The sequence below is a fragment of the Mus musculus genome, chromosome 2 (assembly GCF_000001635.26).
Source record: "Mus musculus strain C57BL/6J chromosome 2, GRCm38.p6 C57BL/6J".
Lineage (NCBI taxonomy): Eukaryota > Metazoa > Chordata > Mammalia > Rodentia > Muridae > Mus > Mus musculus.
Genome location: NC_000068.7, coordinates 30,889,471 through 30,916,442, shown reverse-complemented (window position 1 = coordinate 30,916,442; position 26,972 = coordinate 30,889,471). Strand labels below are relative to the sequence as shown.

Sequence of the window (26,972 nt, the reverse complement as noted above, 5' to 3'; positions counted from 1 at the left end):
AACAGGCAGGGATTCCTTAGCAACAGGCAGGGATTCCTCCTTAGTAACAGGCAAGAATCCCCATATCCAACCCCAAACACGGTAATAACTATAACAACAACATCAATCAATTAATCAATCAATCAAGAGAAGAAAGCATAATTGGGTGGGACATGTCAGTGGGAGGCTACCTGGTTATTTTTTCCTCTTAAAGGTTTTATTTTATGAGATTTATCAGCCTGCGCGTCTGTGCACCAGGAGTATGTAGAGGTCAGAAGAGGATGTTGGATCTCCTGGGAGTAGACTTACAGCTGGCTGTGAGCTGCCACGTGGGTGCTGGGAACTGAGTTCAGACGCTGTTAACAACAGCCAGTGCTCTTTTTTTTTTTTTTTTTTTTTTCCAGACAGGGTTTCTCTGTGTAGCCCTGGCTGTCCTGAAACTCACTCTGTAGACCAGGCTGGCCTCGAACTCAGAAATCCACCTGCCTCTGCCTCCCGAGTGCTCTTAACTGCTGAGCCACCTCTCTAGCCCCAAGTGCCTGGCTCCAGGATATATATATATATATATTTTTTTCTTTCTTTTACTTTTCTGTACTGGACCTGGAAGGAAGGTCCCCACGTGCTGGTAAGACTGGGCATTTCTTTTTTCCTCATTACCTCTGTTTGCAGGGAGCAGCAGGCATGCGTTCTGTCACAGAACTCTCTGGAGTTGGTTCTCTTTTCCACCATGCAGATTCTTTGGAAAGACATTGGGTTTACATTGCAAGTGACATTAGAGCCTTGGAGCCTTCTCAGCAAGTGACCTTTTGTGACTGGCTTCTCTCCCCTTAACAGACCCTTTTAGGGACTTGGGGGATTGTAGCAAAATCAGAGCAGCCTTCCTCTTAATGCCTAGGTAACATTGTATCAAGCGAAGCGCCAGGCTTTTCCTTCAGCTGAGCCGCTCAGGGCATCATGAGGTTAGAGAATAGAAAGGAGTCAGGCTGTGGCTCAGGGTACAGCAGGGCTTACCTGGCATTTGCACTGGACAAAACAAACGAACAAAACAAAACAAAACAAAACATGCCCTCCCCCCGCCCCCACACACACCATTCTAGCTAAGACTGGTGGTACACGCTTGCAATCCCAGCTACGGCCGAGGCTGCAGGCAGAGGAGTTTTGGTTCAATAGCCAAAGTTCAATGGCTGTTTTGGCTACACAGTAAGTCCAAGGTCTGGGAAACTCAAAATTCTTAAAATAAGAATAATAAGAAAGGCTGGGAAGCAGCCTAGGTGGTAGAGGGCTGGTGTAATATGCATAGGCCTGTGCTCAGTCCCATGGTGGGAGAGGAAAAGAGGAAGGAGGGGGGGTGGGGGTGGGGGGTGGAGGGAAGCCAGCAGGGCCTTGAGCATGCTGGATAAACTGAGTTGCGTTCCCAGCTTTGAAAACAACAGTACCTTTGTTTGTGTGAGTTGGGGCTTTCCACTGTAGTACTCTGGAGCTCCGAGGACATCTTGGGAGGTCAGTTCCCTTTCCACAGTGAGGGTCCTGGGGATTGAATGTTAGCAGCAGACTCCTTTTCTGCCGGGGTTATGATATCTGGCCTCTTTTTATTTTTATTTTTAACTCTGAGACAAGGTCTTAGTAAGTTGCCTCAGGCTGGTCTTGAATTCTCTGTAACCCAGATAGGCCATGCATTTGCCTGCACCAGGAGATCAGCTAAGATTTCTCTCCTTCATGCTATGTACCGGATGCCCTGGGCTTGGGTCCACAGCCCCACAACGTCAAAGGGGCCCTTCTGAGATAGGAGTAATCACCTCTGCCAACGGCCAGTGTGGGATCTGGTGACCACCCTGACAGTCTTGGGCTCCCCAACTCTGACATAGGTCTACCACACGAACCTCTGATACCTACTGGGCTCTGTGACAATGATGGTGGAAGACAATGTTCAGGGACACTGTGCTGTCACCTGTTCATAAACAGAAAGGTATTAGCCCTGATGGCCACCTGGGAGCAGGTGTTAGGAGCTTGTCTGGGCTTGGGAGAAGCCTTGGAAGTGCTAGAAGCCTTGCATAAAACTCCAACTCAGCACTTCATCAACGACGCTACTGGGCCAAACCATTATGCCGCTCAGTAGATGTCAGCTTCAGGTCTTCTGCACTGCTGGGTGACGTTTGTTCCCTTAACACACAGACTAAGTTTAACATGCTCAGTCTTTGCCATTCCTAGCAGAACTCACCTATCACCCCAATGCACAGGAAGCGGAGGCAAGCGGATTGCAGCTACACAGTGACTTGAGACCCAATCTTTACACACAGAGTGGGGGTAACCCTCCTCCATCTTTCTCACTCTTAACTCAGTGGTCGCCAGAACAGGTGCCCGGAGGCGGTTCCTTGTCTGGTTCTGTCCCAGCCTGCTTGGCAGCCTGTCCCACCCAGATTTCGAGAGCCAGCAGCCAGGCCTCCTGAGGTGTTCCAGGAGATTGGCAGAACCAGATCCTGGAAGAGGAGTGCCACCGATCTCAGTCTGGAGTCCATCTTACAAGGGACAAACCCAGCTTATTTTAATTCAATTCTAGTTCACCAAACTGTGTTTACCCCATCTGTGCAGGGTGGGGTAACGCTGGAAGCCAGCAAGTGACCCAGGGCGGGCAAGATAGCCTAGTGGGCAAAGGTGCTTGCTGCCAAGCCTGACAACCTGACTTCAGCCTCCAGGTGTTGTCCTTTGACCTCCAGGTGTGTGCTGTGGTACACATGCCCACACATATACATACACAATAAATACATGTAAAGAAAAGGTCAAGCCAGTGACCCAAGACTCACTTTTCTCTCTTCTCTCACCTGTTATCCCTCGATGTAGTCGGGTCATGTGACCATGTTGCACACTGTCCTTGACAGGGGCTTGGCTCAAGGAGTACAGGTGGGGCAGGCAGTGACTGATAAACTCAGGATGGGCCTCCCGGAGAAACACCAGATTCTAGATGCCAGCCTAGCCTTCGAAAGAGGTAAGGTGTGAGTTCCAGGCAGAGGGAAGGCACAGGGCCACGAGGGCGAGGGTGTGACTGGGAAGGGCCATGGGGACAATTCAACCTCTCCCAGAGCTGGAAGCCACTGCGGGGTTTCCAGCAAGAGAAGGGTGTTTTCATTTGAGCAAAGATGGAAACTTCTAGATTTCTAAGCATGAGTCAGTAACTGGTTTCTTTCTTCCTCTGGGTCCAGGAAGCTTGGAGGAGGGAACAAAGCTGCTTACTTGCCACCTCAGGTCACGTGTCCTCAACTCATCACAGAGCCCAGAAAGGTTTCCCTAGCGATTAGCAAAGAAACTCACTGAAGGTCTCCAATTGGCCCTGCTTGGACCAATCACCCCGGTTCGACGTCGGGAACTTTATTGCCTGTTCTGGGTCTCAAGGCAAACACATGTTCTGGGATTGTAGGCATGCTGACGTGGTTCATGCAGTGCAGAGGATTGTTTTGGGCCAAGGTTGGAAGGTAGCTCAGTGGGTAAAGTACCAGCGGCCCAAGCCTAGTGACCCTAGTTCTAGCCCAAGAACCCACAACCCCTGTTTTTGTTTGTAATTAACAAACTTCTACAGTGAGATTCGAACCCAGGTCAGGAGAACCCTTCCTGGCGCTCATGAGTCAGCTTGCCTGCACACTAGCATTGCTTGCACACTAGCATTGCTTGCACACTAGCATTGCCTGCACACTAGCATTGCCTGCACACTAGCATTGCCTGCACACTAGCAGAGCAAGGACCACAGGACAAGCTGACTTCAGAGGCCACTGAGTTTTATCTTATTTTATTTGTTCCACCCCTGAGTGTTTATTTCCCCATCATTGGCTGTGTGCCCTAGGGGTCAGGAGCCAGCAGTCAGGGAGGAGTCACTTCCGGGCTCTTCCAAAATCCCACACGGATCCTCAGAATTGGCCAAGAGCTGCTTCAGCGATTCCCAGGAAATGCCAAGGAAAGAGCTGTGGTAAGCTCCAGGCTGCCCCAGGACAGCCTCCATAAGGAGTCCTCATTATTAGGTCAAGAGAGAAAAAACAAGCCGAGGGCTTCTCTCCTGTTCCTGCACATGACTCCTGGCCAGTGGCCAGGGAGGGATAACAAGCTTATCCCTCAAGGTCAAAGAAACCCTGGGCCTCTCCCATAAGAAGCCCATACCCAGGGCTAGAGAGTTGGCTCAGACCTTCACAGTAATGGCTGCTCTTGCAGAGGACCTGGATTTTATTTCAGGTACCCGAATGACAGTTTACAAAGGTTTGTAACTCCAGTTCCAGGGGACCCAGCACCCTCTTCTGGCCTCCATGTACACTGTGTACCTGTGACAGAGACATATATGTAGCCAAAACACCCATGTGTGGTCACGTGCACACGCACACACACAAATAAGTAGATCTGAAAAAGTAGAAGGAGGAGAAAGAGGAGGAGGAGGAAGAGAAGGAGAAAGAGAAGGGGAGGAAGAAGAGGAGAAGAAGGAGGAGGAAAAGGAGGAGGAGGAAGAGGAGAAAGAGGAGGAGGAGGAGGAGGAGGAGGAGGAGGAGGAGAAGAAGAAGAAGAAGAAGAAGAAGAAGAAGAAGAAGAAGAAGAAGAAGAAGAAGAATTGCTCATACTCAGCCAGAAATCTCACATCTTTAATCCCAGTATTCAGCAATCAGCAGAAGATAACTAAGTGTTTCAAGACAAGTAATGTAATTCCATATGTATGTATGTGTGTATATATATATATATATATATATATATATATGCATGCATGTATGTGTGTGTATATGTATGTATGTGTATATACGTGCATGTATATATGAAATAGGGTTTCACTATGTAGCCCTCCCTGGCTATCCTGAAACTCACTCTGTAGACCAGGCTGGCCTCAAACTCACACAGATCTATCTTCATCTGTCACAGTGCTTGGCACAACTATATTTATTTTTAAATACCATTTACAACATACTTTGATCGTAACATTATTATTGTCCCTACAAAATTTAGAAAACAATTTTAATGAGATAATCTTAAGTAAAAAACCCACTCAGGAGGCTGTATCTAAAACACAAAAAACATACGGTACCTTAGCTAGCCAACAATTATAAACATAGGTAAACTGTCTTAATAGTTCTTGCCTTTTTAACAAAATTTACATTATTTATTAAATATTTAAGTTATAACAGGTCCCTTGAAATGGTTTGTTAGAAAAAGCATTCACTTTTTCCTATGTTGGAGGCATCAAATATGGGCTAATGTTAGGACCAGGTGTGTTGGCTAACACCTTTAACCCCAGCACTCAGCATCAGAGGCAGGTGAATCTCTGAGTTCAAGGACAGCATGGTCCACAAAGTGAGTTCTCAGTCAGCCTGGTCTAACTAGTGAGATTCTACCCACCCCCCCAAAAAAAAACCAAAACACTTGTGGTTAAATATACTTTTCTTATTGGATAAAGCCCTTGTTTTTTAAGTAGCCATTGCTTTAAGTATATAAAATTTCTTTAGAAAATGTTGTGCTTGTAGAATATTCCTGCTAAATTGCATAGGGATTACAGACCTTGTTCTAGTAGACAAATACTTAGATATATCTGTTTATTAGATAAATAATGCACAGCCTTGTAAGAGACTTTTCACGGCGATAACTAAATTAAGATCAGCCCTAGAGTCTTCTTCCAAAGATAAAACCAGGTGATTCCATTAACTGAAAGACCAGGACGGTACCCAGGTCACTCCTAGGAGGACTGAACATTCTCACATCATCTGAGGCCAGCCTGGCCTACAGAGCGAGTTCCAGGACAGCCAGGGCTACGCAGAGAAACCCTGTCTCAAAAAACAAAAGTATGTCAGGTGTGGTGGTGCAGCCCAGCTCAGCTGTCATTTCCCCCCCATTGCACTGTAGTTTGTATGCCAACTGTCAAAAGCCCCAAATCCAGTCTTTTAGAATCAGTTTCTGTCACTGATTTTTTTCCAGAAGAACTACACAGAAATCTGTAGCCACTACCCCTACTAAAAGAGGAGAGAGCTTTAAAACACACACACACACACACACACACACACACACACACACACACACCTAAGAGAGCTAAAAACAAGCCCTTTCTGATCAGCCACAATTAACTGTAACACCGCCTGAGATGGGATCAGGTATATTAACTGTGCTCATGTCTCTTGCCTGGGACTTTGCTGTAAGCCTGGGACCTTTCGGCAACCGCTGACAACCTTGGGCTGGTATGGAAAGCTAGAGGAGCTGGCTTCTGCACGCACTTCTGCCCACTCTTAGGTGCTGGTGTTGCCAGCCTCATTTTCCCAGGGGATATCTGCAATGGGCAGTAGCTTGCAGGCCTTGGGCAACTGATGTATCTTTCTGGAACCCTAGATACCTGTGTTGTCCTCTCCCTGGCCTGCTGGGGGTGACGCTGCAGTTTCTCTCGGTGTGCCAGGACAGGTTAGAATCTAGTTGCTTGCTCTTGGTACCCATGTCAAAGGTTAATGTGTAAGATCCACAGTTACTTAGCAACTTCCTGTTTTCCCCTGTCGGGGCTCTGAGAGGATGCTGGGACAGACCAAGGCCATGCAGTCAAGCCAGATGCAACATCAAGTTGTTGAGACTTCTGGTTCCAATTCCAGTTTTGCACAGACAGCTGGCTTGGGAAGGAAAGAAGTGCAGAGAGGGCACCCGAGTCTCTAGGAGTCAAAGTGGGGTGCTGCCACCTCTATTTACAGCCAGGATAAGGACAGGCTTCTCCACGCTGTACAAAAACAGATCGTCACAAACTCCGCTGCCTTAGTCAGTGTGAGTGGCTGGGCTGCGTCAGAAGTGACCAACAGGCCATGGGAAATCTCTGTGTGATGCTGTTGGTGTTCCTAGGGTGACTGAGATCCGCCTCAGTCCTTGTTTGTATCCCTGCCATTTTGGAGGCAGATTCTTCCCTGCATTTGTCTGTCTTTCTAAGCAGCCTGCTGGAACTCACTCTGTAGACCAGGCTGGCCTCGAACTCAGAGTTCCACCTGCCTTTGCTCCTGAGTGCTGTTGGGTTTTATGTTTGGTTTGCTTTGGGTTTTTTGAGGTAGAATCTCAGATAAGGCAGGCTGGCCTTGAACTTCTGATCCTCCTGTCTCTACCTCCAAGCCTCCTGAGTCCTGGAATTACAGGGGTAGAACAGGACATCCAATTCTTAAAGTTGTTGGGAGTGGTGCATTGCGGTACTGAGAACTGAGCCCAGGGTGTGTGCTAGGCTCTGTGTTTTCTCCGTTGTAATGGTTCGCTAGCTGTCGTTTCTAGACACTGTCGTGTTCTCTAACGGAGGCAGCCACCACCACATGCCTTGACCTTCCCACTGCTGGAATCACAGCCATGTGCCACCAGGACCTGCTCTTCCTGCTGAGGTCCCAGGTCCCTGCCCTCAGGCTGTCAGCCATGGCTTTTCTTGGTCCTCCTGTCACTGCCTCCATCTGGACTTTGCTATGGGAGTGATGAGGCCGGGTGCCTTGTGCACAAACTTGAGGGCATCAAGGGGTGTGGTGGGAGTTTGCAGATAGATTCTGGAGGGTGGAGGATGTTCCCTAGAATGGCGGCCTCATAAGTAAAATGGGACAGGTGTGTGTGTGTGTGTGTGTGTGTGTGTGTGTTTATGTGTTCCAGGCTACTTTACTGGTGGTCACAACTTTTGGCAAGTCAGGTCTGGCCACTCTCCCACAACAATCTAATAAAAAGGACCAAATTAAAAGTAGAAAGCAGGCCAGGAAGATCTCTTTAATCCCTTGGGAGGCAGAGGCAGGCAAATTTCCGATTTCGAGGCCAGCCTGGTCTACAAAGTGAGTTCCAGGATAGCCAGGGCTACACAGAGAAACCCTGTTTCAAAAAACAAAACAAAACAAACAAACAAACAAACAAAAAGTAGAAAGCAGACAGGAAGATATCTTTAGCTTTGTCTCGTTGGGAGGTGGGACCCAGAGAGCTAGCCGACCCCTCAGTCTATCTTGGGTCCTGAAGTAAGAAGTCAGTTTAATACAGAGCAGGAATGTGCACAGCCAAGCAGTCGTCCACTGACTCCTCCTTGTCTGAAAGGCGAAAAAGATGGTTTCTGCTCCTTCTTGCACCCCTGTCTTCCCTTCATGAGATCCCAGGGAGCCCCACTGTCCTGGGGGCCCATCTTTCAACAGTATCATAACCAAAGTGTCTCTTTACAATCCTCGTATCTGTCAGACTGGCTAAAGGCAGATCAGGATTCATGAAGATGGTCCCCAGAGAAGCTGTGTGTCATATGACCCAGGAGCAGAGTGGAGACAGGTCTAGGGAAAGGTCTGCCTTTGATGTTGGTGGCAAAAGAACACAGAACTCATGTTTAACAGAATCAACCAGTCAAATAAAAGAGGGAACTCCCTGATACTCTTGGGGATGAGTTAGCTGTCTGTCAGGGCTTGAGGTATTCCCAGAAGCAGTAGGGACATTCCTGCTGAAGAGCTCCTTTTTATTACAAATTGTCAATGTTATCAGCTTGTTGTCTTAACAGACATTGTACATTTTAATTAAAGCAGGTTTTTTGTGATGATTGTTTGTTTTCTTGCTTAAAAAAAAAGTGGGCTGGAGAGATGGCTCAGTGGTTCAGAGCACTGACTGCTCCTCCAGAGGTCCTGAGTTCAAATTCCAGCAACCACATGGTAGCTCACAGCCATCTGTAATGGGATCTGATGCCCTCTTCTGGTATGTCTGAAGACAGTGACAGTGTACTTACATATAATAAATAAATCGTTAAAAAAAAAAAAAAAGCAACTTGATTGCCTAGGATTTTGTTAATCGGGTAAGACAAACCAGTTTGGGGCAGTTATCTTTAGAGCTTTGCATCTTTGCAAATACTTTTTTTTTTTTTTTTTTTTTTTTTGGTTTTTTCGAGACAGGGTTTCTCTGTGTAGCCCTGGCTATCCTGGAACTCACTCTGTAGACCAGGCTGGCCTCGAACTCAGAAATCTGCCTGCCTCTGCCTCCCAAGTGCTGGGATTAAAGGCGTGCACCACCATGCCTGGCTAAATACTTTCAAGTTACCAACCATCATGTTGGAGACAGTTAGAGTGCCTGATCAGTAGCACTTGCAGCATCTCTTCCTTCTTTGAAACCTTGCTCTATACGTGTTTTCCTTTTCTCCTGAAAAGTTGCCTCTCCATGCTAGCTATGGAATGTACTTTGGGTCTTTTTTTTTTTTAAGATTTATTTAATTTATTTAATTTATACAAGTACACTGTAGCTATCTTCAGTGTACACCAAATGAGGGCATCAGATCTCATTATAGATGGTTGTGAGCCACCATGTGGTTGCTGGGATTTGAACTCAGGACCTCTAGAAGAGCAGTCAGTGCTTTTAACCATTGAGCCATCTCTCCAGCCCACTTTCGGTCAGTTTTAAGTGCTGTTTTGGGGATTGACTTTCTCAGCCTGAGACATCTTCTCCCAATGGGTCTCAGGGTGTCCTGCATGGCCCAGACATTGGGTGACCCATCCTCAGATATGTCTTCCAGTGAGAGCCGGTATAGACCCTTCTGACCCAGGAATGGGTCACGTTGGTCTGGCTTCCCCAAGGCCAGCAGGTCATGAAATGTTCCTCCTGACTCCTCCACGAATTTGGGGGAAGGGAACAAGTTGCCTCTCATTTTGGTATCTCTGTCACCAGGCATTCATAAAATTCCTCAACTAAAGGCTTGGCAAGGTCACGGGAGAAGCTGCAGAAAAGAAATTTTGCATCTGAGGAGGAATGTCAGGAGACAAAGGCCAAATGAGAGTGAAAATGTTTCAAAGACATGAAAACCAAGACAAATAAAACAAAAACTGAAAATGCCTTCAAGGTTCCAAAAGCAAAGAGAACTAAGCTAACCAGTCAGAATTTAGAAGGCCTGCAGAGCTCCAAAGGCCAGCAAGCAGGCCAAGCAACTCAGATCGAAATGCTTTCAAAGTTTCTAAACAAATTAGACACCCACACCGAAACATGGTCATTGAAAGCAGACCAGAAAGGTATTATCAAAGGGGGACTTTCTTTATCCAGCTCGGAATAAAGTCTGGAGCCATTTTGAGTGACCATGACCCCGGAACACAGAGTCAGGTTACACCATGGTCCAATGTGAAAGCAGTTTCATGGAGTTCACATGGTTTCACAGAGGAGAGACAGTCACGAGTTAAAGGGCAAGTTTAAAATGCATTAGTGGGTACATCAGAGAAGGGGGTACAGGAGATGGCGGGAGCTATTCCATAGGCCTAAGGTGTTCTCTAAAGGCACCATGGCTTTTGGCTAGGTAGAAACTAGTTCAGTACATCCTAGGAGGATTTTTAACCTATTGTCATGAGATGTCTGTTCTGATATGGAGATACGGGAATTGTAACATTCCAACCTGTGCACCGCCCTGAATTCCTAATCAGCCATCAGTCTCTTCGCGACACAGCCTCCGTCCAGTTTTCCCTCACAGGCAGATGCAGCTTCTTAGGAGTCTTTGTTTATTGCTGGGATGGTACTTTGTCTGCTTCAATGCCGGAGCGTGTAGCCTTGCTCAGGGTCAAGCAAGGCATGGCTGTCCCTCTACATCCCTTAGCCCATGGAGGGCTGCACACTAAAGGCCCCTGTGGCTGGATCTGGTTTATGATCTGGTAGAACATAGAGCCTTACAGAAAACAGCCTAACCACTGAGATTTATATGTAGTAGTTTTCTGGTGCTCGGGGATGGACCAGAGCCTCAGAAACACTGGACAACTGCTCTGCTGCTGAGCCACAGCCCTGGCCTTTGACTGAGGACCTTATTGTGTTTGTTTGTCAGTGAATGTGTGTGTGAGAGTGTGTATAATGTAAGTGTGTAGCATGTGCCTGTGTCTGTATGAGTAGTGGCCAGAAGAGGACATCGGGTGTCCAGTTTTATCACGCCTGCTTTCTGCTTTACTCTCTTGAGATGGGATCTCTCAGCAGACCTGGAGCTAGACTGGTCAGACCCATGATCCTCAGGCCTCTGTGCAGCACACACTGGCGTTACTTACTGGCTGTTACACGACAGCTGAGGATTTGAACTTGGGTTCTCAGGATACTAAGCGAGTACTCTTACCACTGAGCCTTATGTAGTCTAGGGTGGCCTAAAACTCAGTGTGTGTCCAAGGTTGACCTTGAATATCTGATCCTCCTGTCTCTACCTCTGGAGTGCCATTTTGATGGTTGGCTCTGTGTGCGTGTGCGTGCACACACACATATACATTCAAGGACCATGGCGTAAGTATGGAGGTCAGAGGAGCCAGCTCATCGCCGAGCTTTTTGACCTGAAGCAGATCCCTGGCAAGGAGAGCAGAAAGCTGGCCTCGTGCCCAGATCCCCATCCTGTACCCACAAATAAAACCTGCTTTAGAACAACCAGACCTTTCCATGGCCAGTTCCCTGGGAGATATTTATCTCTTATCTAGTACTGCTAAGCCTTGTGTGGTGACCCTGCGCTTAGGAAACACAAACACCTTGTCAAGCATATCTTTAGTTCAGATTGTAAATCAGGGAGAAGCCACCCACAGCCCCAGCAGCAAGGATTCCCTCCTGTCAATCCAGCTAGACAGGAACCCTCTTCTGAGTAGGGGGAAACGGAGGCTCTGGTGTCCTCAGCGAGGAAGAGCTACTGCGTAGCGGGTGCTCTGTATCCTCGTTTGTAGACATGAATATTTTTCCAACTTAATCCTTTTTACACTTATTATCCATGAGTATACTCTCCAGCAGAGGACAGCCTGCTTAGGTGGATTCTATCTTCCCACCATGTAGATCTGGGAGAGAATCTCACCTATTCAAGCTGGTGGAGTGTACCTTTCCCTACTGAGCCATCTCATCAGCCCTGACTTTTGAGACAGGGTTTATTTAATATATCCTAGGCTGGCCTCACGTTCACTATGTAACCAAGGATGGCCGGACATATATCTCCAACCAAGACCCTTATAGTTCCAGCAACTGCTATGGTGTGTGTGTGTGTGTGTGTGTGTGTGTGAGAGAGAGAGAGAGAGAGAGAGAGAGAGAGAGAGACAAGATAGTCAGTTTCATTTTATAGCTAGGGAAATTGGATCAGAGCCCAGAGCTACATTGGTGCTCTAAGGACTGGCTAAGTTTACAGCCGAGTGGGGTTCAGGCTAGTTGCCCCTAGATCTCTTGCTTTGAGGCATGCATGGCAGGCTGATGGTGATGTTCCTTTGGCCTGATTACTGTTCTTTACGATCTAGCTGACTGACGAAGGGAGCGAGCAGGGAAGGTGTGTATTTGTAATTTGCTGGCAGCAGAGGCAGGGGGATGCTCGGAGCTCACTGGCCCGTCAGGCTGGCAGAATGATGAGCTCTGGAGCAGTGGAAGATCAGACCTCAAAATGTAACAGGGCCAGGCTGTACTGGTGCATGCCCTTCGTCGCAGCACTGGAAGGGCCAAAGCAGGGAGCTCTCTGAGTTCCAGGCCATGGGGGGTAGATAGTGAGGTTCTCTCTCTCTCTCTCAAAAAAGGAAAAGAGAAAAGTTAGGTGCTTAGGCTAGTGAGACCTGAATGTGACTCACATGGCAGAACAAAACCATCATCAGCAAGTTATCTTCTGACTTTCATACAGGTACTGTGGCACACAATAAATAAATAAACATAATTTTAAAAGAAATTAAAAATTAAGATGGACATTGAGAAAGTCATGTGACAGCAGCTACTGGCTTCCACGCAAAGGTGCACACACGTGAATATCCCCACCCATATGCAAATACACACACACACACACACACACACACACACACACACACGAATTGGTAATTGGGGGTCTGTGTCCTGTTAGAGGATGGCAGAAGGATCTGTCTCCTCACCTTCCATCTTGCAGAGACAACCCACCTCCATGGCTGCATGTCCAGCATTACAGCGGCCACACATTAGCATAAATGCCCTGGTTCTCACGCTCTTTCGGAAGGTGGGCATGGGTCAGTGATATGCAGACTGGGGTCGGAGACCTGATGTTAAGTGAGAAAACACTCTATGTAGTCTGAGGCTTTCAAAAGAACAATGGTCCTGAGCCAAGGATGGCGTGGGACACCTCCATTCCTCTGCTTCCCACCCCCCACCCGGACACTTGGAGCAGAAGTCTCTGGGTTCCTTCTTGACTTGAGCAGGGGGCCTGCTGCGGGTGATCAGGGTGGGCGGGGAGTGGGCGGGGGTGACCGCCTACTCAGGACTTGGCCCGCCTCCTCCTCTCCATAAGCCGCCTGTGGGACAGTCTCACTCTCAGTCCCGGTGTCCCCGAGTTGAAGTCCAGGCCGGCTAGCCGAGATGCCTTCCCCGGGCCTGGTGATGGAGAGCGGCCAGGTGCTCCCGGCCTTTCTGCTCTGCAGCACACTGCTGGTCATCAAGATGTACGCGGTGGCTGTCATCACAGGCCAGATGAGGCTGCGGAAGAAGGTACGTTCGCTGGTGGAGTGGGGGGGGGGGGGGGCGCTGGAGGAGAAGGGGATCAGCACTCTGCTGGCTTTTCCCTGCAAGAAAAGTCTAGGGACTGAAAAAACGTGGCCGAGATGTGTATGCCGGCGTGCGGTGGGAGCTGCTTCAAGGCTGCCGCCACCACAGCCCTTCTGGGAGCTGGCTTAGCCTTCAGCTCCTGAACCCTCTTGGTTTGAGAGTACTGGGGGGCTCCCTTGCGAGTGGAGCACAGGGACTCTTGACAGCGAGAGGTGTCTGGACCTGGCAGTTTCCCGGCAGGCAGGGAGATCTCATATCTGGGTGGAGTGGGAACCCGCAACGCAGGAGCCTAAGAAGTCTTTCCGTGGAAATTCCCACTCCCCATGGACGCCGCACACACTTGTGGCACCCTAGAGGGTGCCTTGAGGGACCACAGACATTCTCTGGTCCCAGTCCCGGCAAAGAAACCAAAGTAAAAGAACCTACGTGGAGCTGGTGGGAGTGGCCAGGGCTCCCAGACCCCTTCTAGGGGTCCATTGGAAGCGCCTAGAAAGTAGAAGCAGTGAATCATCTGCCCTTTACAGACACTTCCCCCTAAACCAACATCTGTCCAGCCCAGAGGCGAGGGACTCGGAGTACGGGGATGGGACGGGGTGGGCCGCTTGCCCTCCTGCCAGGTTCAGCCCCTGCCTGGGGCAGGTACTGACAGGAATGAAGGCAGGGCCACCCCTGACTGACTGACTGTCTCTCATTCTTCTGCTTTGGTTTGTCCTGGGACACAGATGCCAGGGAGAGATAGCTACATTCTGTTCTTGTCCCTTCTGTAGGGCCCCCAAAGTTGAGCACTAAGTCACCACCAGGAAGGCAGTAGGAGTTAGCTTACCCTGGTTTTCCAGTGAGTTAAGGAGAGGTCTGCCTACTATGGGATCCTTCCATCCCCTTTGAAGTTAACTCTGGCTCCCGAGCCTGACTTCCTCTAGGGCTCCTCTCCCCATGGGAGATGCAGGGGTGGAGGAAAGCCTTCTCTGCTTTGGGCCCTGGGCTCCTCTATTTCTGCCAAGTGGGACCAGGGAATCACACTCTGCATTGAGAGGACGGGAGCCGGCTCAGGATCCTCTCCCCAGCAGCCTGGAGATGTGGCTCTGAGAGGAAGCTGGAGACTTGAATGGTGAACACACCACCCATGCTGGTCCTTAAGACTGGTTCCTACTGGAATCTGCTGTGAACAGGAGCAGCCGCAGGTCTTTCCTGGAAGTGCATGCTGAGTGCCCCTTGACCCACTAGAGGTGGCTCCCTGATAGCTCATTACAGGAACTCCACTGGTGGCAAAGCTGGGCCCTCAGAGTTGGGGTTTCCGAGCCAGGAGGGAGGAATTCTGGGTAGGAGATCCTGGCCTTTTTCTTCGTCATTTTACATTTTTCTCAGGCAGGGCTCATCTACCAGCTCCAGGGACAGCCGGAAGTGAAGCTTGAGCCTCGCTCCCCTCACAGTTTAGACAGGTTGATTGTGACGTCACCAGAGTTGATGGGGGAGTTTTGCCGAGGCCCTCAAAGACAGAAGTGTGACCTTGGGCTCCCCAGCTTTCCCAATGAGGCCCCGCTGCTCCATTTCATCCTGAGGTTACAGAGGAGGCTGCTGGAGAGCAGGGAGCATCAGAGCCTGGTGCTCAAGGAGTGGCCTTAATGGCTTCTACCTAGCTGTTTGTTTTAATTTTTTGAGACAGGGTCTTACTATGTAGACCAGGCTGCCCTCGAACTCACTGAGATCCACCTACCTCTCTGCCTCTAGAGGGCCGGGATTAAAGGCATGAGCCACTATGCTCCGGTGTTTGTCTTATTTGAATTTACTCTTTGAGGTTCTGGGACTGGAACCTAGGGAGGGATCCATGCCAGGCAAACAGGGCCTTGAACCCCTCCTGAGTGTGTTCTAGACCAGCTAGGCACCCTGAGCCAGCGCAAGAGGTGCTCTCACCTTGAGTTTCCTTACCGTGAGCTTCGGTTCTGTGGCACAGGGAGAGGCTCAGGGGAGCAGGGGAATGCTCGGTCGTCCTGTAGGTGGCTGTACTGTTTGTTGCCTAGCCCCTGAGCTCTGTCCTCAGACAGGAACCTCCTCAGGGTTGTGAGCCTCACCTGCTGTGTTTCAGGCTTTTGCCAACCCCGAGGATGCGCTGAAACGTGGAGGCCTCCAGTATTACAGGAGTGACCCAGATGTGGAGCGCTGCCTCAGGTGAGTACCTGTCAGTGTCTGGAACTTGGCCACACACCCGGCTGGCACCTGTTCTTGCAGAGTTTCTGAACTGGGGACTTGGGAGTCCCCTGTGTGCCTAACAGTGTCTGTGGGTCTGATTTCTCAGGCTATTATAGTTTACTCATTACCTTTGTATTGGAAAAACAAATCCTCACCACCTGGAATTACAAAGTTAGTTCAAGGTTGATGGTGCACGTCTAAATCCCAACACCTGGGAGGTGGACCAGAGTTCTAGGCCAACCAGAGTGAGAACATTATTCTTTTAAAAAAGATTTATTTATTTTTATTTATATGACTACACTGTAGCTGTCTTCAGACACACACCAGAAGATCCATTACAGATGGTTGTGAGCCACCATGTGGTTGCTGGGAATTGAACTCAGGACTGCTGGAAGAGCAGTCAGTGCTCTTAACCTCTGAGCCATCTCTTCACCCCCCTGTAGAGTGAGGCCAAACAAACAGAAAAAGAAATGCAAGTGAGATACAGTGGCTTACACCTGTGATCCCAGCATTTGGGAGGTCCAGGGAGGCAGGTCGGGAGTTAAGACCAGCCTCTACTACAAGTTGAGAACCAACTCCTGCAAGTGGGTCTCCAACTTGTGTATGCATGCATGTGCACATATACATCCTCTTTTGCAGTCTATTTCTTTTTTGTTTGTTTGTTTGTTTGTTTGTTTTGAGACAGGGTTTCTCTGTGTAGCCCTGGCTGTCCTGGAACTCACTCTGTAGACCAAGCTGGCCTCGAACTCAGAACTCAGAAATCCGCCTGTCTCTGCCTCCCAAGTGCTGGGATTAAAGGCGTGCGCCACCACTGCCGGGCGTAAAAATAATTTTTAAAGTGAGTCTTAAGGCTAGGTATTGTGGCAGACACCCATGATGACAATGTTTTGGACGCTGAGGCAGAAGAATTGCCTTGCGTTCCAGGCTGGTATAGGCTAGAGGTGAACGCGTAGCCTCATAAAGCTGGAAACAAAAAGGGCTTGGCTGTGTAAACTTCCCGTAGAGACTAAAAGTCAGTTTTTAGCAGCTGGCTCAGTACTGGAGTCTGGGAATATTTCTTTGCTGTCTCATCGGTAATCCAGAGTGGAGAGGGGGTACTGGGGTGATTAACAGCAAGGAAGATGGGCAGCTGCACCCGGTGAGGTGTGAAACAGAGCAGCACACATGGTTCCCAGTGTGTCCCCTGCCTCAGGCTGACATGAGTGGGACGCTGTTGCTTTCTCAACAGAATTCCCCTCTGAAAACCAAGTCCGGGAGGTTTTCCTTATGTTTTCCTTAGTCATTGACAATAATGTACACACTTGTGGTTTTAAAAAAATGACAGCTACGTGTCATAGGAAGTGGGACTCCAGGTTACTCACCCTTTCCAGCAGAAATACTGGCTAATCCCTATGTGCTCCATCTGGCAATGTCCCTTTGTTGTTCAGTGAGCACCTACTATGTGGCAGGCACCGACACCAGGCACTGCTGGTCCATGAATAAGCGGTCGTGCCCAAACATGACCCTATATTGGTGACTCTTGGTTGTCTGGGCAATTCTGAGCTACTGAGCGGGAAAGTAAGAGATCCAGGCAGTCAACAACGTGTGCTGAAGGCTGGATCCTGGATCATAATCTGCTTTGTAGATTAGCACATGCTAGAGACAAACCAGCCTGACTCTGGGGGCAATAGGGGGCCATGTTTAAAGAATGGAACCTGAGCGGCAGGACAGGGTACAGTGGATAAGGGCACTTTCAGAGGACTCAGGTTCAATTCCCAGCACCCACATGGTGCCTTTTTCTGACTTGCTCAGGCACTAGGTACACATGTGGTGCACATACACACATACATGCAGGCAGGCAGAATACTCACACAGATAATAGAATAGAAGAATTTTGTTGCTGTCTTTGTTTTTGGGAGCAGGGTTTTTCTGTGTAGTCTAGCTGTCTTCCAGCTCACAGAGGTCAGCCTGCCTTTGCCTCCCAAGTGCTAGAATTAAAGGTACAAACATGGCCTAAAACTTTTTTTTAAGATTAAAAAGATTATAAAGAAGAATGGGCTGAGGCCACCTGTAGTGGTCCTCATGCACCTGGAATTCTGGCCCAAGGGGTTATCGGTGGCAGGAGTTCAAAGCCAGTCTTAGCTGCACAATGCGATGGAGGCCTTATGCCAATGTGTAAGGAGCAATGAAATCCTGTGTGTGTATTGTTGACATGGGAATGTTCATGCCAAAGACACGGGGGCCACAAAGCCTTCCCCTGGCCCCAGTATGACCTGTGGCAGGTTGTGAAAGAAGTAGAAGCTGCTTGCACTTTGGTTTTTGTTTCGAGACAGGGTTTCTCTGTGTAGCCCTGGCTGTCCTGGAACTCACTCTGTAGACCAGGCTGGCCTCGAACTCAGAAATCCACCTGCCTCTGCCTCCCGAGTGCTGGGGTTAAAGGCGTGAGCCACCATGCCCGGCTATGACCTACTTACACCTGAAGACCTGTTCTACAGAGACCTGACCCCTCTCCCGTTCTGTACATGATACACTCCAAGAGGAGAGCGTGGCCCACCAACCCCAGCTTTTCTGCAAGCAGATCTGTTCTTTCCTTCCTCTCTGCCCCAGGCAGAACAAGTCCCAGCCTTCCTGGACAGGTGCCTGCCACCTTTTCCGCCCAGGACAACTTGCCTGCCTTTGCAGATGGGGATGTTTTTGCCTGCAGTTGTGTGGGAATTCTAACATGGGGCTGTTTCCCCAGGGGGAACACCTGACCAAGCCTCTTCCTGTTTCTCACTGTTAGGGCTTTTAGTCTGAGGAAAGCAGTTTGCCAGGTAAACTGGGCTGCCTCTGCTCCTCAAAGGACAGTGTCCTGCCCATTCATCAACAGTGGACACAGGCTCAGAGAGGGAGGGACACCTGCCTGTGACCTCAGAGCTCACTGGTGGTAGTCAGAGCTGGTAGCCCCAGGTGGAACCCCCATTTCTCACTAGGGTGGGTGAGGGCCTGTGGCAGGTTATCATCTCCAGGAAGCAACCACAGCAATGTCTAGACCAGGGCTAGTTATTTGGAAGTGGCCATGATGGGAGGGGCCAGTGACAGGGCTTGGCATTCTGTTTTTCCATCCCTACTCTCTGGGTACAACACACACGCGTTCCCACACTTAGGGGAGTGATGTTATCTATAGAGATCAAAGTGGTTTGCCAAGGTCTGGCCCCTGAGGCTGTAATCCCATCTTGCAGGAGGGCTAAGCCTGGGCAACCCATTGCCTCAGCCCCACCCCTTGCCAAGTTTCCTCTTGCACCTCCCCCTTTGGCACCAAGCTCTGCCCTTCTTGAACCCTGAGCTCACAAATGTGCATGTGTGTGTGCGTGCATGTGGAGTCAGGGGTGAGCTGGCAGAAACATGTTGCTGAGCAGTACAGCCAGCTGCTGCCGTAGTCACCCAGGCCTGGGGTCACCAGAGTTCTCTCCCCACCACTGCCGAAAAGCAGCCCTGTTCTGACGATGATGACGTGTGTTGAGGGTGAGTGGCAGGCCTGATGCCACAGGGGGCTGTGTAGGTCTTGTCTGGTGGGAACTGGCTTTGGGCAACGTTTGCCTCCCTCTGGATAGTGGTTATTATTAGTGTGACACACTGGAGTGACACACTCCCTGTACGTGACTCCTTCCATGCCTCTGTTGGGATCCTGTGGCAGGGAAGGACAGGTGAACTTGTTTGTTTTTTCAACATCCTGGTTTCCCCATTCCTACCTGCACCCTGCACCACTGTGGCTTTGTGGGGCTCCGTTGTGGTTTCAGACAGAGAGGGAGGGAGGTGCTCAGTTAGAGCTCTATCGACTCCCAGCCCCCTCTCCTACATGGTCATCCTTTTGCTGCCTTTTTTCAGGGCCCTCCAACCCGGCAGGGGGGCAGCCATACAGAAGAGGAGCCCCTCCTCCTAACCCCCCCTCCTCCTTGCACCTCCCTACCCAGCCTACAGGGTTGCTTATGTTTGTTCTCAGTCTGACCTGGTTTTGTTTTGGTTCTTTTTTTTTTTTTTTGTGGTTTTCCCCTTCCCTTTCTCCCTCTCGCTCTGGCCTCTGCTCACTCCGGGTCCCCTCTCGCTCAGGCCCACAGGTTTCTTTATTTGTTTTTCATTTCGGATGGTTGTGAGCCACCATGTGGTTGCTGGGATTTGAACTCATGACCTCTGGAAGAGCAATTCAGTGCTCTTAACCACTGAGCCATCTCACCAGGCCCTGGTTTTGTTTTTGATATAGTCTCAGGTAGCCCAGGCTGGCCTCTAACTTCATGTAGCTAAAGATAACCTTGAACTTCTGATCCTGTGTCTTTACCTCTCCAATGCTAGAGTGACAGGCATGTGCCTCCATCCCTCGTTTATTTGCTGCTGGGGACTGTGTCTTGACAAGGGCACCAGCTAGGCCATATTCTTAGCCTTTAAAAAATAAACCAAAACTTATCTTGGGGCTGGAGAGATGGCTCAGCGGGTAAGAGCACTGACTGCTTTTCTGAAGGTCCTGAGTTCAAAATCCACAACCACATGGTGGCTCAGAACCTTAATGAGATCTAACGCCCTCTTCTGGTAAGTCTGAAGACAGTTACAGTGTACTTATTTATAATAATAAATAAATCTTAAAACAAAAAACGTATCTTTATGTGTATGGATGTTTTGCCTGCACGTAAGCGTGTGCACTACATACGTGCAGTCCTCTCAGGCCAGACTAGGACCCCTTGGAATTGGCAGTTGTGGGCCACTGTGTGGGTGCTTGGAAGGAGTTGGAGTCCTCTCAGTCGCCGAGCCATCTCCATTCTCTGTTTTTTTATTTTAGGACAGTAGCCCAGGCTAATTGCAAAGCTGCTGTAGTCCAGGCAGACCGTGAACTCCCAGTTCACAGTAATCCTCCTGCCTCAGCCTTCCAAGTGTTAAAATACAGGTGTGAGCAGGCACACCTGGCACCGACTCTCGCTTTAACTCCTTAGTGGAGGCGTGCTTGCACGTGCCTGTGGGCCCAGGGCTTTCTCAGGTGCTGTCCCACTGTTTTCCGAGACAGGACTTCAGTCTAAGGGAATCTGAGGGAGCCTCCCGTCTCATTTCTGTGAGCTGGAATTACAGGTGGGCCCAAGAGCACATGGGGTTTTCATGTGGCTTCTGGAGACTAAACTTCATAGGACACTTTACAGAGGGATGCATCTCCCCATCACTCAGCTTCCTTAGATTAAGGAGGAGACTGTCTGGCTCCTGAGCCCCTCCCCCTCCTTTCCCCAACACTTCCACATGATCATGTGTCTCATAGTTCCCTGTGGTAGGCAGAGTTCATCTGAGATAGGTTAATTTTCTGGGATGGTTTTTCAAGGGTGCTCCCAGGCTGACTTGTGTGAGTGCTCCCAGGCTGGCTTGTGTGGATGCTCCCAGGCTGGCTTGTGTGAGTGCTCCCAGGCTGACTTGTGTGAGTGCTCCCAGGCTGGCTTGTGTGGATGCTCCCAGGCTGGCTTGTATGAGTGCTCCCAGGCTGACTTGTGTGGGTGCTCCCAGGCTGGCTTGTGTGGGTGCTACTAGGCTGGCTTGTGTGGAGAGTCATAATGGCCCCAGCTCTTAGGTCTCCCGCCCTTCCCTGTGGTGAGACTCTAGAGTCTATCCATGCCCATCATCCCGTGTTGTGGGCCACTGTATATACTCCACTACAGCCTGAGAGCTGCCCTAACCAGGCACACAGATTTGCCCTGTGTCTGGGTCATAAGGTCGGGATCCAGGGGGAAAAGGAGAAGGAGGAGTCACACAGATGGGTCTCAGGAAGATGGAGACTGGATACAATACCTGGGAAAGTTCCAGGCCCTGCTGGAAGTATGGGAGTGTGTGTGTGTGTGTGTGTGTGTGTGTGTGTGTGTGTGTTATGTATGCATGTGTCAGTGTGTTTGTGGTGTGTATTTGTGAGTGCATACATATTTGTGTGTGATGTGTTTTCGTCTGTATATATATGTGGCGTGTGTCTGAATGCATGTGTCCATGTGTCTGTGGTATATGTGGTGTGTGTTTGTGTGTGCATGAGCATGTGTGTCTGTGGTATATGTGGTGTGTGTTTGTGTGTGCATGAGCATGTGTGTCTGTGGTATATGTGGTGTGTGTTTGTGTGTGCATGAGTATGTGTGTCTGTGGTGTGTTTTTGTCTGTACATGTGTGTGTGTGTATGTTGTATGAGAGGGACCGAGAGGGAGGTGTGGGTGTGCAGAGATCAGACTCCTCAAGGCAGGGTCTCTCTGAATGGTGAACTAGGACATCCCCTGTTTCCATCTCTTTCTTGCTATGGTTATGAGCACTAGTAGTCACACCCAGGGTTTGTCTTATTTTAAATATGAGCAGTGGAGATTTGAACTCTGGTCCTCATGATTGTGCGGCAATCCCACTGAGCCTTGATTATTATTGTTGTTGTTGTTGTTATTATTATTATAGCCCAGGCTTGCCTCAACTTACTATGTAGTTGAGTGTGACTCAAGATTTATTTATATTCTTATTTTATTTGCATTTGCTTGCATGTATGTATGTATGTGTGCACCGTGTGTATGCCTGGTACCTTCAGAGGCCAGGGGAGGGCGTCAGACCCCTTGGAACTGGAGCTGCAGATGGGTGTGAGCCACCGTATGGGTGCAGGGATTTAAACCTGGGTCCTCTACAAGAGCAACAGGTGCGCTTGCTTCACTGATGAGCCGTCTCTCCAAGCACTGACCTTGAACTCTTGATGACAGTCGTTTTTCCAGCACACCCTGTTGTAAGCAGTGAGCTCCCCACCCACTAAGCTAAATCCCCACCATAGGAATTTTTATGTCCTTGGAGGAGCTTCATTTTCCTCCTGTGTTACCCGGCACCCAGCTCCCACCCATCTGCCTCACTTCTCTCTTGTGTCCCTTACCAATAGGCAAATAGGTCAACTTTGAACTCTGTGCTGTTCTTACCACAGGACCTTTGCACATGCTGGGTACTTCCCCAGAAGATCCTTTCCCTGCCTGGCTCGTTTCCCATCATTTAGTCTGTAACACATCTCCACCCCTGATTACTGCCCCAGTCCCCCTGAAACACTGGGGTGTGGATGATCCAGTCCTCTACTTGGCTCTCCCTACTTTCTTTCACTCAGTAAAAAGCTGGTGGCCCCTTGCTAAGATTCACTTTACGAACAGGAAACAAGATGAGACCACTGAAGTGGGTCACCACAAGAGCACTGGGGCCAGGCTGGGCTGGCCAGTTGGCCCGTGCTGCAGGTCGGATGTACTGCAGCTGGAAGTTCTAGCGTCCCCACACTGAACTGGGGCCAGTCCTGGGAAAGGTCATGGCTTGGTCACTGGGTTCATGTTTATCTAAGCATTCATCAATGGCTCTGGGAGTTCACTTCTCCAGATAAGGGTGGTTTGACTGCCTGTTTCGTGCTGGAGAGAGGTGACAGTCCAAAAGGGATTCTGGGAACTGAGTGGCAGCTGGTGGAGTTTTCTCCCTGTCGGTTGGTTATTTATGGGTAGGGTTGCACTGAGACCTCCTGCCAGGTGTGTTCACAAAAGAGCCAGATAGCGCGCGCATGAAGGAAGGGAAGGCTTTGCCAGAGTCCTGTGCGTGATTGCCTGATAAATGGAGGAATCCTACAGTTATCTCTGCAAAGATGTTGCTTGATCAGCTTTAGAGGTGGAAAGAGACAGAGGCCAGCAGGAGACACAGCCCAAAACCTTTCCAGAGGGAAGGTGGGTCCCAGGCCCTGACTCAGAGAGTGCTTGTCACTCGCCTCTGACCCCAATCCTCTGAATCCCCCTTTTTCCGCCTGGAGTCTAAGGGACAGAAAGGACTGGGGGGGACTGGGGGGTGGGGAAGCTGGGCCCATACAAGCCCCAATCCATCGGCAGCCTCTCTGGCCAAGCCCTTTCACAGGACTTTGAGCCGCAGCCACCAGCCTCTTCTGGGCTGTCCCCTTGGTTTCTGGTTTATTGGTCAGGAAGGGTTTAGGGTGTCTGGCTGTCCCAGAAGGTTCCTGGTGTGTGGTCTCAGCACTAAGCCTGCTAACTATAACCCTCTGCTCCCTAGAGCCCACCGCAACGACATGGAGACAATCTATCCTTTCCTCTTCCTCGGCTTCGTGTACTCATTCCTGGGACCCAACCCTCTGATCGCCTGGATACATTTCCTCGTTGTCCTCACAGGCCGTGTGGTACACACCGTGGCCTACCTGGGCAAGCTGAACCCACGCCTTCGCTCCGGGGCCTATGTCCTGGCCCAGTTCTCCTGTTTCTCCATGGCCCTGCAGATCCTCTGGGAGGTGGCCCACCATCTGTGACCAGCAGCTGAAGCCTCCTCAGCTACCACAGTGGGGACAGAGCCATGAAGGCTGAACTTGCGGACTTGGTGTCTCTTCTAGAATAGGGACGGGGTCTGGTCCTGGGGTCCTGGGTAACCTGGGCGAGTGGATCTCAGGGCCCAATGTGCACATGTGTGTTTCTTAGCCTTTTGGGATGCTAGATGAAGTCCCATTTGGAGCCACTTACAGATGAGCTGTCAAGATTTGAGAGGACATCCTTCACCTCACAAAATGCCTTAAACATCACACCACACTCCCTCTTAACCATAAAATAAAGGACAGGATTGACCAACAGAGCCATCATCCCATATAGGACTAAGAATGAAGGCTTCTCAGACCTACCTACAATTCTGGCCCAGCCCAAGGAGAGCCACCTGGCTGGTATGTGTCCGAGGACATCCTCACAAGAGGCCCAGCAGTGGCCAGCTCCATGTGGAGGTAGAGTGCTTGCTATTTTTAGAGGTGGGCAGGTCAGAGCATCCCTGTCCCCTGTTGATACCACCGTCCTTTGAGTGCCTTAGGTAGCACAGGCTCAGGGGGGTGAGAATGTCCACAGCTCAGCCTCCTTGTGCATGGCTTTGGCTCCTCCAAAGACGGAAAGGATGGGCTTTGACCAACCCCTGGAAGGGAACTTTGGCTTCTTCAGCATCTGTGAGGTTTGAAGATGCCAAATGTCTACTCCTGTGGAAAATCTCACTTGTGTGTGTGCAGTGTCCCTCCAGAGTCCTGAGACCTGTTTAGGTTTAGTCATTAAACAGCAGAGTGTGACCTGTGAATGTTCGGTGTCTAAGACCCATGCTGTGCCAGCCGGCCTGGTACCTATGGGAGTTTTCACGTTCCGGTGTGTGTATGTTTTACTTTTATGAGACAAGGTCTCACTTAGCCCGAGTTGGCCTCAAACTTACTCTACAGTCAGGACAACCTTGAGCTGACAGCCTACCTGTGCCTCCTAAGTGCTGGGATCGCCGGCCTGCACCACCATAGTGCCAAGCCAGTACAGGCAACTTCCACCAGGCTGCTCCAGAGAAGTCCCTGACAAGATGGTGTTTGGCTTGGGATCCAGAGATGTCCAAATCCTGTCTTCCACGTGGCGATTCTTTCTGCAGCTCTGCCACCTTGTAGGGTGCTGGTTTTCTGCTCTACAGACGGAGACGGAAGTGACTACCTGAAGGAAGGCATAGGGTGTGCTCCAGAACCTGGGACATTCAGGCTCCCAGGCTTCCCACACAAGCCTAGCCACACCACTTCTCCTCCCAGCGGGGCAAGCCCTGTGCCCCAGACCTGCTCTATGGGGTTGGGGAGGGGGTTTTACTGGAAAGCCCTGCTGGCCTAGGCTTCAGCCTCACACAGCTGGTGTTCTGGGAGTGAATAGCACTGCCCTCTGGTGGTGAGTTGAAACCTTTGCTCTTGGAATGCTCATCTGAGAAAACAAAAACTGTAGAATGGGGCCCCTCTTGAATGCCAGCTGTCGCTGAACATTAGGCTGGATGCGACCTTCATCTGTCATTGTCACCCCAACCCCAATGCCCCAGTTAATACTTAAATTTTAGATAAGACCAGGTGAATTCAGACAAAAGCCTTTTTTCCTGCGTTTTAATTTTCTGTGGATGGGTGTTTTGTATGAATGTCTGTCTGTATCATAGGTGTACCTGGTGCCCATGGAGACCAGAAGAAGTTGCTGGAGCTGGAGTTAGAGACATTGTGAGCCATCATGTGGATACTGGGAATTGAACCCGGGTTCTCTGAAGAGCAACCAGTGCTCTTAACCACTGAGCCATTTCTCCAGACCCATTTTTAGATAAGGGATTCAAGGATCCAAGAAGACTTGTCCTGAATTCCTGAGCTAGCATAGTCAAAAACTTTGCAAGATGGGACCCAGGAGAGAGAGGACTGGAGAGTCCATGCAGGGCGTATAAATACTCATCTACTTCAGTCTTTTCCTCTCAGGAAGGTGAGATTGTGAGGGCCAGGTGTAAGAACCTGCCAGTTGCCTGATGCAGACCATGCATTGCCCACAAGGTCTGCCTGCTGTGGGGCCTGCGAGATGGAGGCCAGGGCCCCTCGGAGGGTCTACTCATTTGTCTTTCTTGCCCATCCCCTGGCACTGCAGTGGGAAAGGCACCAAGCAAGGGACAGTGACAGCCTCATGTGGGGTAAGAAGGCTCAGTCCTCTGATCCCTGCTGGGCAGGGAGGTGAGTTACGCTAATGCTGGCCAGGATGTATAAAGAAATTCAAGTGTGCACACCTTCAATCCAGCACACAGGCAGGTGGATAGCTGAGTTGGAAGCCAGCCTGGTCTACCCAGTGAGTCCTTGTCTCAAAAGCAAAGAAATCAGTACCTGTGTGCCATGGTATGAAGTTGAAATTGGAGGGGTGGGAAATCGGGGTAAGAGGGCCATTAAGGAGGCCGAGGTACCCTTTCTATGTTCCAAGCAGGAGAGAGGTGGGGACAGTGGTTTCAGCAGGGTGTCACTGGGCAGTTGGCAGGAGCAGAGACAGGACCTAGTGGCTTGTTCTGATCCAGCCCTCATGATAGGGAATACAGGGAGTGATCTCCTGGCTGCAAATCTGGACTCAAGACAGGTGGCTCCAGGCCACAGCACAGAGCAAAGCACTGTCCAGGGAGGCAGTGTGGCTGGTGCCACCTGCCAATCCAGCCAGAGGCTGCAACACAGCACCTGCAGCCCTCAAGCCCTGCTACCACAGCAGCATCTCTTGCATCTCTCGATTCCTTTTTTTTTCTGACATGGTCTCTTGTCTGAGGCCATTTGTGGTGGCTTGAATAGGAATGGCCCCCCAATAAACTCATGTGTTTGACTGCTTAGCCCATAGGGAGGAGTGGCATTATTAAGAGGTGTGGCCTTGTTGGAGGTGGTGTGTCACTGTGAGGTGGGCTTTGGGGTCTCATATGCTCAATCTCAGCCTACTGGGGCAGTCCCCTGCTGCCTTCAGATCAAGTTGTAGAACTCTGATCTCCTTCTCCAGCACCATGTCTGCCTTCATGCCATGTTCCCACCATGATGATAAAGGACTAAACCTCTGAACCTGTAAGTCAGCCCCAATTAAATGCTTTCCTTTATAAGA

The 26,972-nt window shown here is 50.0% G+C and overlaps 1 protein-coding gene and 1 long non-coding RNA gene across 3 annotated transcripts in view; one reads left to right on the top strand and one right to left on the bottom strand.

The window, feature by feature from the left end:
- Ptges (prostaglandin E synthase) overlaps positions 1–26,972 on the top strand; it is a 41,550-nt gene extending 14,578 nt beyond the window's left edge. The window contains exons 2-4 of one of the 2 annotated variants that reach the window (XM_030251932.1): positions 13,157–13,353; positions 15,494–15,576; positions 23,617–25,463. In XM_030251932.1, coding sequence (XP_030107792.1) covers positions 13,225–13,353; positions 15,494–15,576; positions 23,617–23,866 — 462 coding nt within the window. In that variant the 5' untranslated portion in view covers positions 13,157–13,224 and the 3' untranslated portion in view covers positions 23,867–25,463. Of the gene's footprint in view, positions 1–13,145; positions 13,354–15,493; positions 15,577–23,616 lie in introns of those variants that run through there. The other variant, NM_022415.3, reaches the window with a different exon arrangement.
- Gm52550 lies at positions 11,969–13,188 on the bottom strand. Its single transcript, XR_003954020.1, has 3 exons — positions 13,124–13,188; positions 12,793–12,908; positions 11,969–12,415 (listed from the first exon to the last, which is right to left on the bottom strand). It is a non-coding gene; the product is annotated as a predicted gene, 52550 (long non-coding RNA).